The sequence below is a fragment of the Mustela putorius genome, unplaced genomic scaffold, assembly GCF_011764305.1.
Source record: "Mustela putorius furo isolate JIRA1106 unplaced genomic scaffold, ASM1176430v1.1 tig00000275_pilon_pilon_pilon, whole genome shotgun sequence".
Taxonomy (NCBI): Eukaryota; Metazoa; Chordata; class Mammalia; order Carnivora; family Mustelidae; genus Mustela; species Mustela putorius.
The window spans coordinates 7,512,661-7,529,814 of NW_025421341.1; the positions used below are offsets into that span (position 1 = coordinate 7,512,661).

Here is a 17,154-nt window from a genome sequence, read left to right on the forward strand (position 1 = left end):
CAGCACCTCTAATCCCTACGTTGCTCAAATGTCAACTGTACTAGATTATCTCTCCTTCTGTCTGCTCAAAGACATTGACAATTCTTTTCTCTTTTTTCTCTCTCATAAAAGTTTTCCCTGTCACTGAACTGTTCCCACCAGCATTATGAACCTCATCTAAAAAAGTTCTCCCCTACCATTCCACTTTCCCAGCTGTATCTCCACTGCTCTGCTCTGCTTTGTAGTAAAAGGTCTCATGCCATCAATTTCTTCAAATCCCACATTGCTAGGTCTTTGGTCCCAACCCTCCATTGAAATTGCTTTTATTGAGATCCCCTGTGACTGTCATATTACCAGATCCAATGGTGACTTCTCAGTCCTCTCTACGGCAGCTGACGTGGTTGATTTTCATCCTGCCTCATTGGTCTCTCCTTCTTAATCTCTATTGTTGGCTCCTTTCCTTCTTTGACTTCTTAACATTCGCTGAGCCTTGGACCTTTTCCTATCTTCTACCCTTACTCATTCCCTTGGACCTCAAGAACACAAAAGTGAGGGTCATGGGTTCAGATTCAATAGCCGAGGAGTCAGCTCAGCCTTGAATGACTAATAGAGAGAGTTAGAATTATCTTCTTACGTTTGAGTTTCACAAGTGCTTTTCTCTCTTTTCTAGCCGATCTCCTTGGTATTTAAGATGCTTAAGGTATGTGGATAAGTTGACTTTTGGATTAAGAGGCCAGTGTATGTGTTTATCCATCCACTTCTCTCCCTTCACCCCATCTTAACTGCAGTAACAGAAGCCTGAGAAAACATTTTATTTCCTGAAGGCTCAGTCCTGAGTCCAGGAGTGAGAATTTTCTTACCTCTTCAGAAGGTGGTTAGAAGGTATCAGGCCAGCACAGGTACCAAGGTCTGAGATTTTCCGGGCCTGCCACCAGAGGGCATCATTCTGGTCCACAATCTGAAGGATGTCCCCCTTCTGGAAAGGCAACCCTGCGTCCATGCAGGGGATGGCGGGATCCTCCTGGGGCCAGTACTCCGTCATGGCGCGAACATACACCTGACAGCAGGTGCAAAATGTCCCCATCAAAAGAACCCTTGGCCATGGGCTGTCAAGACTTGAAACCATTTCCCCACTCTTCTACCTGCTGTTGCTGTCTTGTCTCCCCATATTCTCCAAAAGGGAGAGCCTGCCTCTTTAACTGAGTCCTAAGATCCATGGAAAAAAGTGACTTTGGCAACAGAATCTTTTAGTGCCGAGAAGTTTTTGTTCCAGTGTTTCCCATTCTTAATGTTATTATTATTTTTTTTTAATTCTTGTACCCCATCTCCTTTTAGCACATCCGTTTACTTATTTGCTTCTCATATCATCAGTACTAAAAAATGGGCAACACATTATAAAGAAGGGCGCTATGATACAAAATATTAAGTCACTGTCACTGGTAATTTACTGTGTGTGATTATGAAGGCACAGTACATTCTTACCGTCTTTTGGCTATTAACAGGAGGGGCAGAAACCGGAACCACCTTGAACATTATTGTGCCGCGAGACATGGCCTAGAAAATGTCAAAAGGGAGGGGATAACAAGTCACAGGGTCCACTGGGTTACTGGGGTTCCCCACAGGGAGTTACAACACAGTGTGGCCAGCTTTAAGGACGACATCCCCCCACAGAGATTTTACAAGGGTTCAACAGCTAAATATCACATGCAGAAGTGGAAATCAGGAAGAAACACAGCTCAGCTTCTGCCTGGCTGTGGGGCTCTGGAGTCTCTGGCCTGCTGAGCCCTACCCTGAGGCCTGGCCTCTCCCAGGAACACTCCATCTTACAACGTTATTCAACAAGGTCTTCTTCCCGCAGATGCTGGGGGAGGAGATGAGGTCTCAGTCGGACTTCCCTTCCTCAAAACTCCGTCAGTACTTACTTCCTGAGCCCCTGTTCCCGCACCGGGCAGCCCACTCTGGGGAGAGGGGGCTTCCCCAGTCTTCTGAGGGGACTGACAGCTCCAAGTTAATGGTGGGAATGGGGAGCCCTCACACATTTTGAGGAGACAGGGAACCTCTCAGCCTGATGGGAAAAGTAAAATGCTCCTGCCACAGGCACTGTGAGTCCAGAGAGGAACCAACCTTGTCCTTACTCAGAGATTTCACAGCTCCGCCATCTTAGCTGTGCAGCTGCCACCTAAATGGCATGAGTGGAGCCACATGCGTCTGTGATGGACAGCTTGTCGAGCTCCATTCGTGGTGGCTTCGTGCCATCCAACACCTTGCAGCAATGGTTATTTGTGAAATATTTCGGTGCTTGGTATACTCCTTATACCACCATGTCTCATCTCAGTCCCTGAGGCACATCTATGAAAATGTAGAGTTCCCCCAAAACCCAGTTGGGAACCATAGTCTATATGATAGATAGTCATCTACCTTAGGCCCCACGCTCAGAGTATGCATGGGGTTGATGGCGGGGACATACCACTAGGACTGTGATTCAGACAAAGGTTTGAAAAGTTTCTTCCAGGAGAAACCATCATCCGGTCATAAATCCCCAGTCTCAACCACCAAGGACAGTGGCAGGGCGAGCAAGGAAATCCCCCTCCCCACAGGCCTGACTCCCAAGACATCTCTCCCATCCCGAAGCTACATCAAAGGAGATGTTAAATAGATTCCAGCTGTATAAAAATGTTGGTGGAGTAAGGGTAGTTTGCTCAGGTTCGGACTCCCCTCCAGAGTCTCAGTCTGCCCACCCCAGGCTCAGTTTCCCAAAAAACAACCCAAACAACAAGGGACATGGGTTAGGGGAACTGGCAGCCTTCCCAAGGCTGGAAGAGCAGGTTGGCAAGAGAAGTCTCCCAGCAGAAACCAGATTGGGGTGTGAGTTTGAGGGTTGAGCTGCACAGAAGCAGGAAAGTCTGGGGGTCTGGAGGAAGGAAACTGCCCTGAGGGACCAAAGCCCCCTCACAGTACAATGTCTGCACCATGGGCCAGACAGGCTCAGGATAGCCACAGCTTTGCACTGAGTTGCTGATAAGGCAAACAGGAGACTGTTACCAGAATATGGATCACTTGCTCGGGGTCCAGTCCCTCAACGGGAACTCCATTCACTTCCACCAGTTTGTCTCCAGCATATAACAACCCTAGGCAAACAGGAACACAAAACAAAGAAGGGTACAGGAAATTGGTTAAAAAAAAAAAAAAGGAGGTAGCTCCACCAAAGACTTTTAGCACACTCACTAACCCAAGCATACTCTAACATTTAAAAATTTACTCTGAACTAATCCTAATCCTAATCAACAGACTGGTTATTCTAGTGGACGCTTCCACAAAAGCACAGAGAACTGTGCTTTTAACACCTCTTCACTGGGTACTAAGTGATGGTGATATTTTCATTGTTGCTAAACTGATGTTGCAAAACAAGGATAACCCTAAAAGTAAAGATGTCGGCGTCATGAGTAAATGATCAATGATGAAGAGAGGGGGTGCAGCATTCTCCTAAGAGGAAATGTGGAGGGACACGGGGGTACGATCAAGCTTTGAGAAACAGGAAGGAAGCAGGACGGTTGTCAGAGGGAAGAGATGAGATGCAGGATGACATCATGGAACAGAAATCCATGACAGTGAAAACGTCAAGCAGTTATGGTCAATGTCAAATGTGCTAGAGATGTAAAAATAAAACTGAGGCCAAAGGAAGGGCTGGGGGCTTAGCAATTAGGAATCCCTGGGGTCACTGCTCTAAGAATGGTGGGGTATGAAGCCCGTGCCAGGTCTGCAGGGCCTTGGGCAGTGGACAAGCAGGACAGCAGGCTCAGAAATATAGCAACGAAAGGAAGAAATTCGGTTGCCTGGTAGAAAGGCAAGCAACGGGCACTGCAAGGTGGGGCAGAGCTACGCCTGCTGAGAGCAGAAGGACCAGGGGAAGAGCGGGAGGTGGGAATATGGAGCAGGCACACCTGGACTTGCCTCCTGACTTGAATTGTGTAACCTCGAGCATGTTACTTACTTCATCTTTTTGAGCCTCAGTTTCCTTTTCTACAGAATGGCGTGCTAATATTAGCTTGTTGGGTCACCACGAGAATGTAAACCGAGTGGACAGGAAAATGTGGCCTCGGTGAAGGAGGGGAACAGGATTCTCTGGAATATTTATTCCCTCCTTCTTAGTAACCGAGCAATGCCATGCGGAGAAGCCTTGACCATGGTTAGGAAAGACGGGTTGCCCTGGAACGACCAAACAACTGAGGGTTTCCTATTTCTCTGGTCATGCGTGTGCCCTGCTTCTCCAGCTTACCGCTCCTCTCAGCCAGCCCGCCGTGGATGACTCTGGCCACCAGGATGTCCCCTGTCATCTCGTGGCGCTTGATGGTAGCTCCCTGGGGAGAGAGTGCAGTGGAATCCCTCTTTTACCTAACATGATCACTCTTCGGGTGGCTTCCTTCAGTATAGCTCTGGTTTGGTCACAAGAGGGTACATATACCAGCCAGAGCCATTCACTCAGCCTTGGCCGAACAAAGCCTCTATCCCACCACATAGATACAAAAGAATATTTAGATCCTTCCACGCACAAAGAAAGCTCTTACCATTACAACCTAATCAAAGAGACTATTCTTAGAAAATCAAATTAATGCCTCACTTAGCTTCCAATTAATAAAGAGAAAAAAAGTTAGGTAAATACACCGGAATTTAGTGAAATTTATGTACATCAGAGGGCTAAATAATAAAATATAGGGCACCTGGGTGGCTTGGACAGTTAAGCGTCTGACTCTTGATTTCAGCGCAGGTCATGATCTCAATGTTGTGAGATCGAGCCCCACATTGGGCTCTGCAAGGGGCTCCGTGCTGAGTGTGGAGCCTGCTTGGGATTCTCTCTCTCTCTCCTGTCGACCCTCCCCTGGCTCATGCTCTCACTCTCTCTCTCTCTTTCTCTCCCAAAAAATAAATAAAATAAAATAAGTCTTATTTCTCACAGATTTTTCAACAAAGAAAAACACAAAGCAGAAGTCTTTCCTTGTGAAAACATTGTAACATATAACGTGCTTGAAACCACAGGCAAAAATCATTAGGATGTCATGCTCTAGCCATTATCACGGATCCCCATGTTATCTGAATGCCTCAAACTATATCTGTGACTACAAACAAGAATATTTAACATTATATTAAATAACTACAGGAGATAATGTAGTTCACAATTAACCCTTAGCTCATAATTAACCCCTGGTTCACCATGAGCCCCGATATCATTCTGAGAAGATGAAGTGATTTCCTTACCAGGGGCTGCTGGTTTTTCACTATGCAAACAATCCTCATGGCCTCCTCGCTCTCAGGGATATTGTCTGGCAATGGGGGGAGAAGGGGTTCAAAATCTTTCTGAGCCACGCTGTCATGGGCACTGAGCAAGGCCTAGGAACAGAGAAGGCAAGGGGAACAAAGGTCACACAGAGGACACCCTCTCCTAGAAGAAGGTGAGCCAACACTCTGTAAGACACACCACCGCCATCACCACAACAACCAACACACGCATGCTGGGCATAGCCTTCTACGTGGATTAACTCAATCTTCACGATCACGCCGTGAGGCGGGCTTTTTGATTGTCCTCCTTCATAAAGAGATGAGGCACAGAGAGGTTAAGTGATACACAAGATAGTCTTGCATTTCTCCTAAAATGTACTTTGTCACTTTCTCTTTTCCTGCAAACCCAAGTAATCCATGATGCTCCCATAAGCTTGAACTACAGAATAACTTTTGTAAGGTTTTCCCTAATTAAGGCAGAATGGGAGACAGCAATCAAAACATCTTGCTGGTTTCATTTGTCAGTGACTCCCAAGGAACTATGAGGAACGGAGTAAGAAAAAGTAGTTTCCTGATCTGGGGTGTGATTAAAGAGTTCCTTCTGATGGTCCATTATGTTAAATATTTAGTTCTTTGGGTGGGGAAGTAGTCATTCTATAGGCCAACATGAGACCGATGGACAGAACTTCACTGGAACTCAGAGAAAACTGTCTAGGGTTAACTTGTGAACTGAAAATTTGACTTATAAATTCCATTGTTCCAAATGCAGAGAGTCTCTTAAAGTTCTCACTTGTTGATAAACTGAACTCAAACTCTATGAGTACTATGAGACAGGCTTCTGTTCTACAATCAAACGTTCTTTAATCAATTGTCCTTCATATACTCCCTCATTGAGTTGATCACCCTTACACTATATTTTCAGAACACTTTCACACTCTTTGTCCAAAACTTAAAATATTTCCAAGTTGGAAAGGAAGTATACTACCCTGATTGTCCCCCAGAATTTTGGAGGGACAATGGCTTTTCAGGGTGGAAACAAGACATCATGGAAAGTTCTGGACGTTTCATAAATACGGCAGGCTTGGCTCCGTGGCTAACAACACAGAATCAGTCACATCTGAGTCCCACATCTTTAAGAACAATCTGTTGGTCACCCACGTACAGTAATAGAGCATCTATTCAGAAAGTACATTTCCTATCACCCTTACTTCTTCTTGCCAACTTTGCCCACATGCCAGATGGGCATATCTTGTCTATTTTAGCAAGCACTTGCCTTAAAGTGTGGGTCCTGGAGGATTTGTTTCAGCTCTTGGATCTCAGGGGATTTAGGAGTTTCACGTAATAGTCCCACTACCTGATTGGTGGAAAAGCATACACTGTAAAATTTTTTTAAATCTTCATCACCTAGTTAAGGCCACCCAAGCTGGATGACAGATACATTGACCAGCATCTTATTGACCTAAGAAAAGCTTTTATTGAAATCTTCCTTTTTATCTTTAAAGTCTGGGTCTAGGATCTTCTCTCATTCATTCAACTTTGCTACAGCAGGTAGAATCCAAGATTTGGGGACAGTCTAAACCCCAATGCCTCTATCCTGGCATGCCAGAGGCTTGGAGGAAAAACAAATACAATTTTGTAATATGTATCAAGGCAATTCCCCTCCAGTGGCGCTAAGACAACAGTTTGTTAATGTGAATCTTTACGGTCAGGTTAAGTTGTCTGAGTTCTCCAGACACAGGCTCAAATACCTGAAGAACTCAGGGAGCTTAATTCCATGGGATGTTCCATTTGTCAAGTAGAAAATGGGAATAATAATTTGTTTTTTAGGACTTACTATTTGATTACCAATTCTAATATTTGTTGCAGTGAAAAAGTGTTAAAAATTCTAATTCTGATGTCTTTCCTTTTTGGGGTGTAGACCTGCTTTCTGGGAGGACATAAAACCTTTCAAGACTTTACTGAACCCCAGGAAACCCCAGCAGTTGAGCCTTATTATATATAGTCAAATGGAAACAGTAGTTTACTAAGCTTTATCCCCATTCCCTAGGATTACATGCAAATAAAATATCATGTGTATATTTTCCTGGGGACAACTGAGAAGAATTTGAATCGTTGATTTCTGAAACTGAGGGTACAGCGTTTGCTTCTTTTTTTCCCATATCTTTTAATATGGTTTGCGTAAAAAGTAATAATAAAAGGGATTACACTTATTCATCCATCAACAAATATCTACTGAGTATCTACAATGTGCTAGGCACTGTTTTCAATGATACAAATACTGTGGCAGACAAAAATCCCCATTCTAAAAAAAAAATCTCCATTTTTACTTGATGAGAATTAAGAAGATAAATAAAACAGGAAAATGGACAGAGAGTGCTCTGAGGGGTTGCAATTTTAGATCGGTGACCAGAGAAAGCCATAGTGAGAAGGTGACATTTGGGTGGAGACCAGGAAATAAGGAAGCAAATCATGTGGCTATATGGGCAAGAATATTATTGACATGGAATAGCAAGTCCAAAGGGCCTGTGGCAGAAGTGTGTCTGGTTCACACAACCACAAGGGGTTAATCTGACTAGAGCAGAATGAACAAGGGCTAGAGCACTGAGTGTTAAGTCAAAGAGGGAACTACGTTATGTTTGGCTATCTATGAACTATGATGTGTACCCTGAAATGGGAAGTCATTGGGAGGGTTTGAGCAGAGGAGTGACATGATTTGACACACCCTACAAGAAGATCAGTTCAATAGCTATGCTGAAATAGACTATAGAAGGGCAAGTGTAGAAGCAGACCAGGTAGGAGGCTGTATTGTCAGTATATGAGATGATGAAGGTTTCTATTGGTGGCAATGTGGAAGTGATAAGATTCTGGATATATTTTGAATAAAGACGTCATTACTGAGATGGAAAAGGTTGGCAGGGGAGTGGCCTTGGGTGTGGGGAAGATCAGGAGCTCATGGGACACGGTGAGTTTCCAGGGTCCATCAAGCATGCATCTACTTATGGTGGAGAGGAGACTGTTTGATATGAGAGTCTGGAGTTCAAGCAAAGAGCCCACCGAGAGATCTACATTGGAGAGAGATCTACATATGCTCTAACAATATTTACCCTTGGACTACATAGGATAAACAGAGTCCAAGGTTTAGAGAAAAAAAGAAATGGGTACATGCTAAAAATGTTATTTTTTGTCTTTAAATTTGAAGGATTGACCAATTTTCTTCCTTCTATTGAAGCTCAATTAGAAACACCTGTGAGATGCATCATCCTCAATCCAACTTCGCCATTAGATCCTTTAATTCATTAAAGCCCCGCTATTCTGTGGATTAAAAACCACCTTACCTCGCAGGATAATGTCTGTGCATGAGTTGTGGCAGGAACAAGTTTCTTTTCTTTAAATTCCAGGAGACAATTATAAACCTGCAGAGAGGCAGTGCCAGGAGAATGACATGTTGATAACAGGACCATTAACGTCGGGGGGCAAAAGATCTGCAAGCGGAGAGCCTGGCCAACCACGGCACCAGCAGTCAAGAGGCTGGTGTGCTGGCCTTTCCTAAGGTGTCTGTCACTGTCCGTCAGAAACGGGCCAAGTCAGGTGGCTCCCACCCTCCAGGGGCTTGGTTATTGGCGGCCACTGGAATCTGATCTTCCCCAGCCAGAGTCATTGATGAAAAGAAATGCAGACATTTACTCTTGTTAAATGAACAACTGGGGTCTCCAGGGTGGAGGCCAATAGGGATCTGGAGCCAGAGACCTGTAGGAACCTCTGTGCTGGGCAAAGGCCAGGCATGCGCTGTGCGGCTCGGGGTTCCGCGGAGGATCCGAACAAGAGGACAGGCACGCTGCAAGCGCTGATTGCACTCGGCTCGTATCTATTTGTTTCCTTTTCCTCCCTTAATCATCCAGAAAGTTTCAGTCACAAAAATTTCAGCTTCAGGGCGTCTGGATGGCTCAGTCAGTTAAGCGGCTGCCTTTGGCTCAGATCATGACTTCAGGGTCCTGGAATCGAGCCCCGCATCGGGCTCTCTGCTCAGTGGGGAGTCTGCTTCTCCCTCCCCCGCTGCCCGCCAGTCCTCCTGCTTGGGCTCCCCACCTCTCTCTCTGTCAAATCAATAAGTAAAATCTTAAAAAAAATTTTTCTTTCAACTTCATCTCTGCTGACCTGAGGGATTTTTTCCCATACTGAGATCTGGAGTTGGCTCAAGGACACACAGCCACGGCTCGCTCTGTGGTCCCAACCTTCTTCTGGTAGGAATCTCCTTTCTCTCACAGACGGAGAGATGAGGCCCAGGAGGCCAACTAGGCTCAGCCTTCCTCCATCCGGATCTGGGCTGACGGTGCTTCCTTGGGCTGCCTCCAAGCCCCTGCTCAGATCAGCCTGGAAGTGAGAAGGCTGGTGCCCTGACGCAGGGCCTGCAGGGGACACACAGCCTACACGCGTGAGCACGGGAATCCCTGTAGTGACAGAACTCCTGTGTGAGCTACTCCCAGGAGGAAAAAACATGCCTGAGAGGAATCAGGAGGGGCTTTTTCTCCCAGCTTTCTTGAGATGTCATTGATAGATAACACCGTGTGAGTTTAAGGTGCACCATATGTTGGGTTGATATCTGTATGTTCACAAAACGAGTACCCCAGTAAGTCAACATCTCCGTCACCTCTCATAATGACAACTGTGTGTTGGAGATCTACCCTCTTCACCACTTTCAAGTACATAATACAGTGTTACTAACTATAGTCATCATGGCCTACATTACATCCCTGAAGTTATTCTTCTCATAACTGGTACTTGGACCCTTTGACCAACATCTCCCCATTTTCCCCAGCCCCAGCCCCTAGTCTCAGTCCCTACGAGCTCTACTTTTTTTAAACTTCACACACAAGTGAAAATATACGATACTTGCTTTTCTTTGTGTGACTTATTTCACTTAGCGAGATACCCATCCATATTGTCACAGAAGGGAAGATTTCTTTCTTTTTCATGAATACCATCCCATTGTGTATTTCACTTCCTGGTGTGTATTCAAAAGAAACGAAATTACGAACTCAAAGAGATGTCTGCGCCCCCATGTTCACCACGGCTCTGTTCACAGCAGTCATGACGCGGAACCAGTGACCCCAGCAGGAGAGGAACAGACGAAGAAATCAAGAGCTTTAAAACAAGCGCCGTGAGAGCACCTCTTAGTTCAAGCTAAAGATGTTGCCACTTTCTCTTATTTTGAAGAATGTATTAACATGCGTCAAAAGACTGACCACATTTCACACTTAGCTGAAGGAAACACCCATATCCCCCAAAAATAACTTTAAAAGAATCTTTCTTAAAAATAGCTTTTGAACAAAATTATAATCACATAGCTAATGCTATTGTAGAGTGCATAATGTTTTAGCCACAAATTTTTTAAAAAAGAAATTTTCAGGATTAAAAAAAAATTAAGATACGTAAACAGGACTGTAGATCTTTCATTTCCCGATTTCAAGAAACAAAAAGGAATACTTTTTTAAAAGTTAATTATTTATTGGGGGGAGGGGCAGAGAGTGAGAATCTCCAAGTAGACTCCCCGCTGAACAGGGAGCCCAAGGCCGGGCTCCATCTCACCACCCATGAGATCATGACCTGAGCTGACACCAAGAGTCAGATGCTCAACCGACTGAGCCACCCAGGCACCCCAAAGAGGAACAGTTTCTTAAAAGCATTTTTATTTGTCCTGAGTTTTAGCCTCAAGGAGAAAGGGTTGTAGACCGATGCTAAGGGTCCTGTCAATGGCCATTTGTGGTACTTTGTGATCCCAGGGTCCTCTAGAAGCAAAGGAACTGGGGGAGGAAAGAGGAACTGCCCACCTAAATTAACCCTTTGTAAGCTAAGAGCTTTGTGTAGTTCTTCTCTGAGGACTGCTGTAATATTGTGATTTATAATAAGAATTATGCATTTGGTCCTGACACTGGCTTAGAGTTCTTAAAACCCTTGGAATTCCCGAAGTGAGGAAATTGACAAAGATGCCTTTTTTTATGTTAATGGGGTGACTTCTGGAATGCACCTAAGGTTAGGGGCAGGTTGCCAGGAGAACCAACCATGTAATTAGACTTCAGATTTTCAGTCCCTTCTCCCACCCCCACCTCCACCTCTGGGGAACCAGAGGGGCTGAAGGTTGAATCCATCCCCAGTGACTAATGACTTAATCAAGACCCCTATGTAATGAAGCCTCCAGAAAAGCCCCGAAGGACTGGGTTTGTTAGAATTTCTGGTTTGGTGACCTTGTGGAAATCTAGGGGAGTGTGGAGGCAGGCATGGAAGTTCCGCACCCCTTCCCACATGCCTTATCCTATCTATTTCTTCCATCTGGCTGTTCCTGAGTTATATCCTTCTATAATAAACTGGTAATGTAGCAAATAAAATATTTCTTTGAGTTCTGTGGGCTATAGCAAATTAATCACATCCAAGGAGAAGGTCATGGGAATCTCTGATTTATAGACCGTTGGTCAGAAGTACAGGTTAACAGCCTGGACTTGTGACTGGTGACTGACATGGGGGGGGAAGGGCAGCAGTCCAGGAGACATAACCCTTTCCTTATGGGATCTGATGCCATCTCCCGATAGAGAGCGGCAGAACTGAGATCAATTACAGACATCCACCAGCACCCCGACAGCTGTTGCTGGGGGTGCCCCACACCCATGCTGGAAGTTCTCAGAACACACAAAAGAACTGCCTTCTGAGAAATGTACCAAGCTGAAATTCCCTGCCCGTTGACCAGAGAGTGGCCAGATGGGTGAGCAGTTTCCAGCTCCCGCAGCAGCCAAGGCCTCCGGGAATGGGGCACTCACCTTCAGCAGAGCCTGCAGCCACGGGGAGTGGAGAAGATCGTACAGGAGACACACGCCATTCACGTCTCGGCTGTAGAACAGATTCAGCTCCCGCAGCACAAGCCTCAGGATCTGGGAGACACCTGGGAGAGGGAGAGGGCAGAGGTGGGCGGCGGGCGGCGGTGAAGAAGGGCAGGTGGAAGCGTGAAGAACTCCGGCAGCGGGGACAAATGAGAGGACATGACGCTGGGTTTAAGGCCAAGAGCTCTGGTTCTATCACTGTGGGAACTTCAGAAAGTCATCCGTCGACCTGAAGCCCAGCATCCTTGGGGCAAAATAATCTGCTAGCTTTCCCATAGGGTTGTTGCTAACATTAGATGAAATAATAGATCATTTACAGATGGAAGATTTTATGAGAGCAATATTCTTTCCTTTCCCCCACCTTATCAACCTTTGGTTTATTCCAAAATCATCGAGTTGTTTTCTGGATCCTCCTTCTCTAATTCAAACAATCATTTGTTTTCACCTTTTCTGAAAGTTCTTATTGAAAGTGTTGTTGAAAAACTCTGACTGTTGGAGCGTCTGGGTGGCTCAGTGGGTTAAATGTTAGACTCTTGGTTTTGGCTCAGGTCATGATCTCAGGGTCCAGTCTCGCTCTGCCCTCAGCAGGGAATCTGCTTGAGATGCTCTCTCCTTCTCCCTCTGCCCCTCCCCCTGCTTGTGCCCTCTCTTTCTCAAATAAATAATAAATAAATCTTAAAAAAAAAAAAGTACTCTAACTGCCAATAAGTGTTTAACACAAATCTCAGGATTCTACTGATTAAAGGAACTGAACAGATTTCAGCGAATGCTGGTTTTTTTTTTTTTTTTACATGTTTTCATAGGCATTCTATTTTTGTAGTGATATTTTTAATGTGAAGTTCCAAGTTTAAATAAAACATTGGGGAAAAGAGAAAAAAGAAGGTTCTGAATCCACTGTGACAATCTCCTACCTTCGTGCCTTGGAAATTGCTTACACTCATCACTAAGACAGGTAGTGTCCCACAAGTTCCTCATAAGAATCACAATAAATATTTCTAGAAGCCCTGCCCCTAAATTCGATCTCACATCTAGAGTGACATTAGAAGACCTTTCTGGTCCAGGAAGGAGTCCGGGCACCACATACCATTCTCCGGATTGGTTGCCGTGGATGGTTTCATGTTCTTCTTGTCCAGTGGATGTGCTCCTCTGTCTGACTGTGTCCTTCCTGCCCAAGCTTTCCGGCGGAATTCAGCACTGGGAGCAGACCCGTAAACAGGACACAGCTCACTCGGTCACGCTGGCCCTGCAGCTCTCACGCGCTGGAATATATTTTCAACAACATTTACTGAGCAAGTGGAGCCCTATGCTACATCTGGGGACCCGTGTCCAACAAAACACTGGCCCTTGGCGCTTACTCTCTAAATTAACCAACCCTAGGAGAGAGCATTAGTATTTCATGGAATACTCCTCCTCCTTTTTTTTTTTTTTTTAACAAGTAACCAATATTTGTTTATTTCTCACCTAGTTAATTTTACCATCCGTCAGAGCTCAGAAGGGCCTTCCCTGGCCGGACTCCACTCAGGGACCCTGTTCCCTCTCACTGCACCTACAGCTCTTCTTGCCACTGATCAGAATGGCAAGAGGCGTGGTTATATCCAAGGCATACTCTCAGAGGTTATTTTCTATGTAGCTTTAGGAAGGATTGGTTTCAAGAAACAAAAACCCAAAATAGTAGTGGCTAAACAGGGTAGAAGTTTATATCCTGCTTATATAAAAGTGTAGAGGCAGAGACAGTTCAGGGCGGGTAGGGCAACCTTGCTCCATGAAGCACTCAGAGAACGGGCTCCTTCCAGCTCCCTGCTCTACCTTCCTGGGGTGTGCCGTGGTTCCCATCTTCCTGTTCCAAAATGGAGGCTGGAGCTCCAGACATCACCTCTACTTTTCCGCCAGCAAAAGGAGGATTAAGAAAATGAGGCAAAGGGAATAAGCTCACTGTTCTTTGTGGAAATTTCACAGAAGTTGCCTTATATAATGAAACTTATGCCCTGGTATAACTTTAAAACACCTCACTGGACTTTCACGTTGCTTAGAAAAACAAAAACAAAACACATACTTAAAATTAATTATCAGAGCCTAGAACCCAGCTTTTCTTTACCTAAAAATACAAAGTATTTTTGCATACTTTTAACATACATTGAATTTTCTGAAATGCTACCACCATAATTTAGAAATGAATTCACCTTGTTTTGCTTGGACTTTATCAAGTTGTTCACCCTTTCCGAAAATCATGTCAATAATAGTGAGGCTGTTTTGCTTGATACACCTTTCATTGGCTTTTCCCCCTGCCTTGTCTTAAGAAATATCCCACTCTGTTACTGGTGTTTCCTGGGATCACTTTCCCAACAAATTATCGCATTAGAATCCTAAAAACTTAACATTTAGGGCATCACTATAACATACCACTATCTGGCTATTATCTGTGTCTGCATTGAAGGCTGCAGCTGTGTCCCTGGTGGATTTTTTTAATAGGTGCAAACATGTTGTTTCATTATATCTTTTGGTGTAGTGGTAGTTCATTTACCTGTTGAAATTTACAATGACTTATTGACAACATTTATTTAACATCTTTTTATTACTAGGGCACCATACAGATTTTTTCTTTTTGAAGTTGTGTATAAGCAAGCATCTTATTTTGGGTTTCCCCAGAATTAGACACAGAGCAAGGATACTAGAGGGATGATTTGTTTGGAAAGTGATCCCAAGAAACACCAGTAGCAGAGTGGGATATTAAGACAAGGCCAGGAGAAAAGCTAGTGAAAAGTGCATCAAGCAAGTGACTACTCTGGGCACTGTGGAGCTTAATCCCTTGGGGGCCTAAGGGACAAAAATGGAGGGTATTTATACATCAATGTTGCCAGTCATTGGGTGAGAGCTTTTGTCAGCGAATGTCACTTCTAGTTCTTCCAGCCTCCTACATTCATCCTCTTAGATAGTGAGGTCAGGTGCTGGCCCTAGGAGGTTGGCCTGGAGGGCACCAAAGCCGTAAGGACCAAGGGTCTATGGGTAGGGCAACAGCAGCATTTGTATCCAAGTAGGATAATAAAGGAGAAATTGGGATTTTTTTTTTTTTAAAAAAAGGAGTATTGCAAATTAATTTTTAGAGCCTGCGATATTGCATCTGATATGGGTGAGAACCGCTGTCTAGAACTTAGACAGGCTGTGGAGTTGAAGCAGGAGGGCTGTCTAGAAGAAGACAGATCATTATTATGTTGTCCCTAAATTCCCAGACAGTAAGAAGGAAAGCAGTCATAGAATTTTAAACAACTGTCCCATACACACTGTCTCCCAGTCACACTGAAGTATTCTATCTTGCTAGATTCTACCAAAACCTGACATCACATGCTTTTGCCATGCCCACCACCACGCACCTTGCCCAGTCCCAACCAAGTTAGGTTAAACCCTGCCATTTTCCTGTGTTCTAGTTTTTGAGCACTCTGTCGAATCATTTAGCACAACATTTGCATGTATGACTTACCTCCCCTCCCTAAGAGGGGAGCATATGGAGGATAGATCATTGAAAAGGGAGGTGGAAGGTGCCTGGGTGGCTCAGTGGGTTAAGCTGCTGCCTTCGGCTTAGGTCATGATCCCAGGGTCCTGGGATTGAGTTCCCCATCAGGCTCTCTGCTCAGCGGGGAGCCTGCTTCCCTCTCTCTCTCTCTCTGCCTGCCTCTCTGTCTACTTGTGATCTCTATCAAATAAATAAATATAATCTTAAAAAAAAAAAGAAAAGAAAAGGGAGGTGGAGTATCTGCCAGACAGACAGACGTCAGAGCAGACAGATGGGTCCGACAGCAAGCCATCATATTCAGGCAAATGCTGGAAATGCTACCCAAAGCGTGGTTCAGAGGTCACATCCTTGGAGAGGAAGTACAGATTAAACAAGCCTACCGCTATCTCTGCATCATAAGGTGGATCACATTTCTTCCATATTAATGTCCAAAAGCCCATGTGCCGAACCAGGCTGTCCGTGCAGCAGCGGGGGCACCTGACTGTGCATTCCAGACTTGACCTGATTTGTGAGGGACGTTTACAGATAGACTGTGATTTCTAGAGCGAGTTTTAATTATTAACATAGCTTCCAGTAAATCTATGCTGACTCCAGGGTTGCAGAAAGTGAATTCATATATGCTAAAAAGCTTATGTTGAGTAAAACCTCCTTTCCCATGAAGTCATAAACAGCGATTTTCATCTCCGTGACTTTTAGGGGGAATTCTAAAAACAGAGTCACTGTCAGGTTCCTGTGACAAATTGCTGGGGACTGAATGGTGTTCCCCCAAATTCAGATGTTGGAGCCCTAACCCCACTGTGCCGGTATTTGGAGATGGAACCTTTGGGAGAGAGGCGGCTGAGACGAGGCCACGACGGTGGGGTCCCCATGATGGCGTTAGTGCCCTTGTAAGCAGAGACATCAGAGAGCTCTCCATCAATGTCTCTGCCAGAAGAAGACAGAGTTGTCTCTTTGAGCTAGGAAGAAGGACAGCACCAGAACCGCCCATGCTCGTACCCTAATCTTACCAGCCTCCAGAACTGTGGGGGGAAAAGAAAACCTCTGTTGTTTAAGCCACTGAGCCCCTGGTATTAGCCCAAGGCAAGACAAGAAGTTTAGAAGGAAACTAGGAAAATGGTTTTCCCGCTCTCCGGACGTCTCTGAAAACTACTGCGATGCTTCGGTTCACAATCTGCTTCACAATTCTCTTCTGAATTAACCTGTTCGGGGCCTGGCTTCTGTGTGGGTCATGTCTGCAGAAGTTCTGGAAGGCGGACCCCATGGTCTCCAGTTCACTGTGAAGCCTCAGCATGTGTAGCAGGGGCTGGGCTGTATGTCAGGTCGTTGAGAAGGGGTGGAAAAACGGGAGACCGAAATATGGAAGTCAGAGGCTGATACTTGCCCTTGGAGTTCAAAAGCAGCTGGGACGTCCTCAGGTGGGAGCGGGGGATACCAGAGGCCTGTGCGCTTCCTCTCTACCTCAGCCTGCTTATATTGACTTCAACCTCCTTCCCTATCAAACTTGGAAAAACTTTCATTTTTCAG

At 45.1% G+C, this 17,154-nt stretch overlaps 1 protein-coding gene across 1 annotated transcript in view; it reads right to left on the reverse strand.

Annotated features, from left to right (window-relative positions):
- The window catches only part of MPP4 (MAGUK p55 scaffold protein 4), a 40,002-nt gene extending 23,111 nt beyond the window's left edge, over window positions 1-16,891 (reverse strand). The window contains exons 1-11 of the mRNA XM_013062345.2: window positions 16,781-16,891; window positions 16,432-16,586; window positions 13,207-13,316; window positions 12,063-12,184; window positions 8,589-8,666; window positions 6,527-6,607; window positions 5,233-5,364; window positions 4,256-4,337; window positions 3,022-3,107; window positions 1,462-1,533; window positions 840-1,036 (exon numbers count right to left, since the gene is read on the reverse strand). Of these exons, the coding sequence (XP_012917799.2) occupies window positions 840-1,036; window positions 1,462-1,533; window positions 3,022-3,107; window positions 4,256-4,337; window positions 5,233-5,364; window positions 6,527-6,607; window positions 8,589-8,666; window positions 12,063-12,184; window positions 13,207-13,316; window positions 16,432-16,586; window positions 16,781-16,891 (1,226 nt within the window). The remainder of the gene's footprint in view (window positions 1-839; window positions 1,037-1,461; window positions 1,534-3,021; window positions 3,108-4,255; window positions 4,338-5,232; window positions 5,365-6,526; window positions 6,608-8,588; window positions 8,667-12,062; window positions 12,185-13,206; window positions 13,317-16,431; window positions 16,587-16,780) is intronic.
- Window positions 16,892-17,154: the final 263 nt, after the last annotated feature.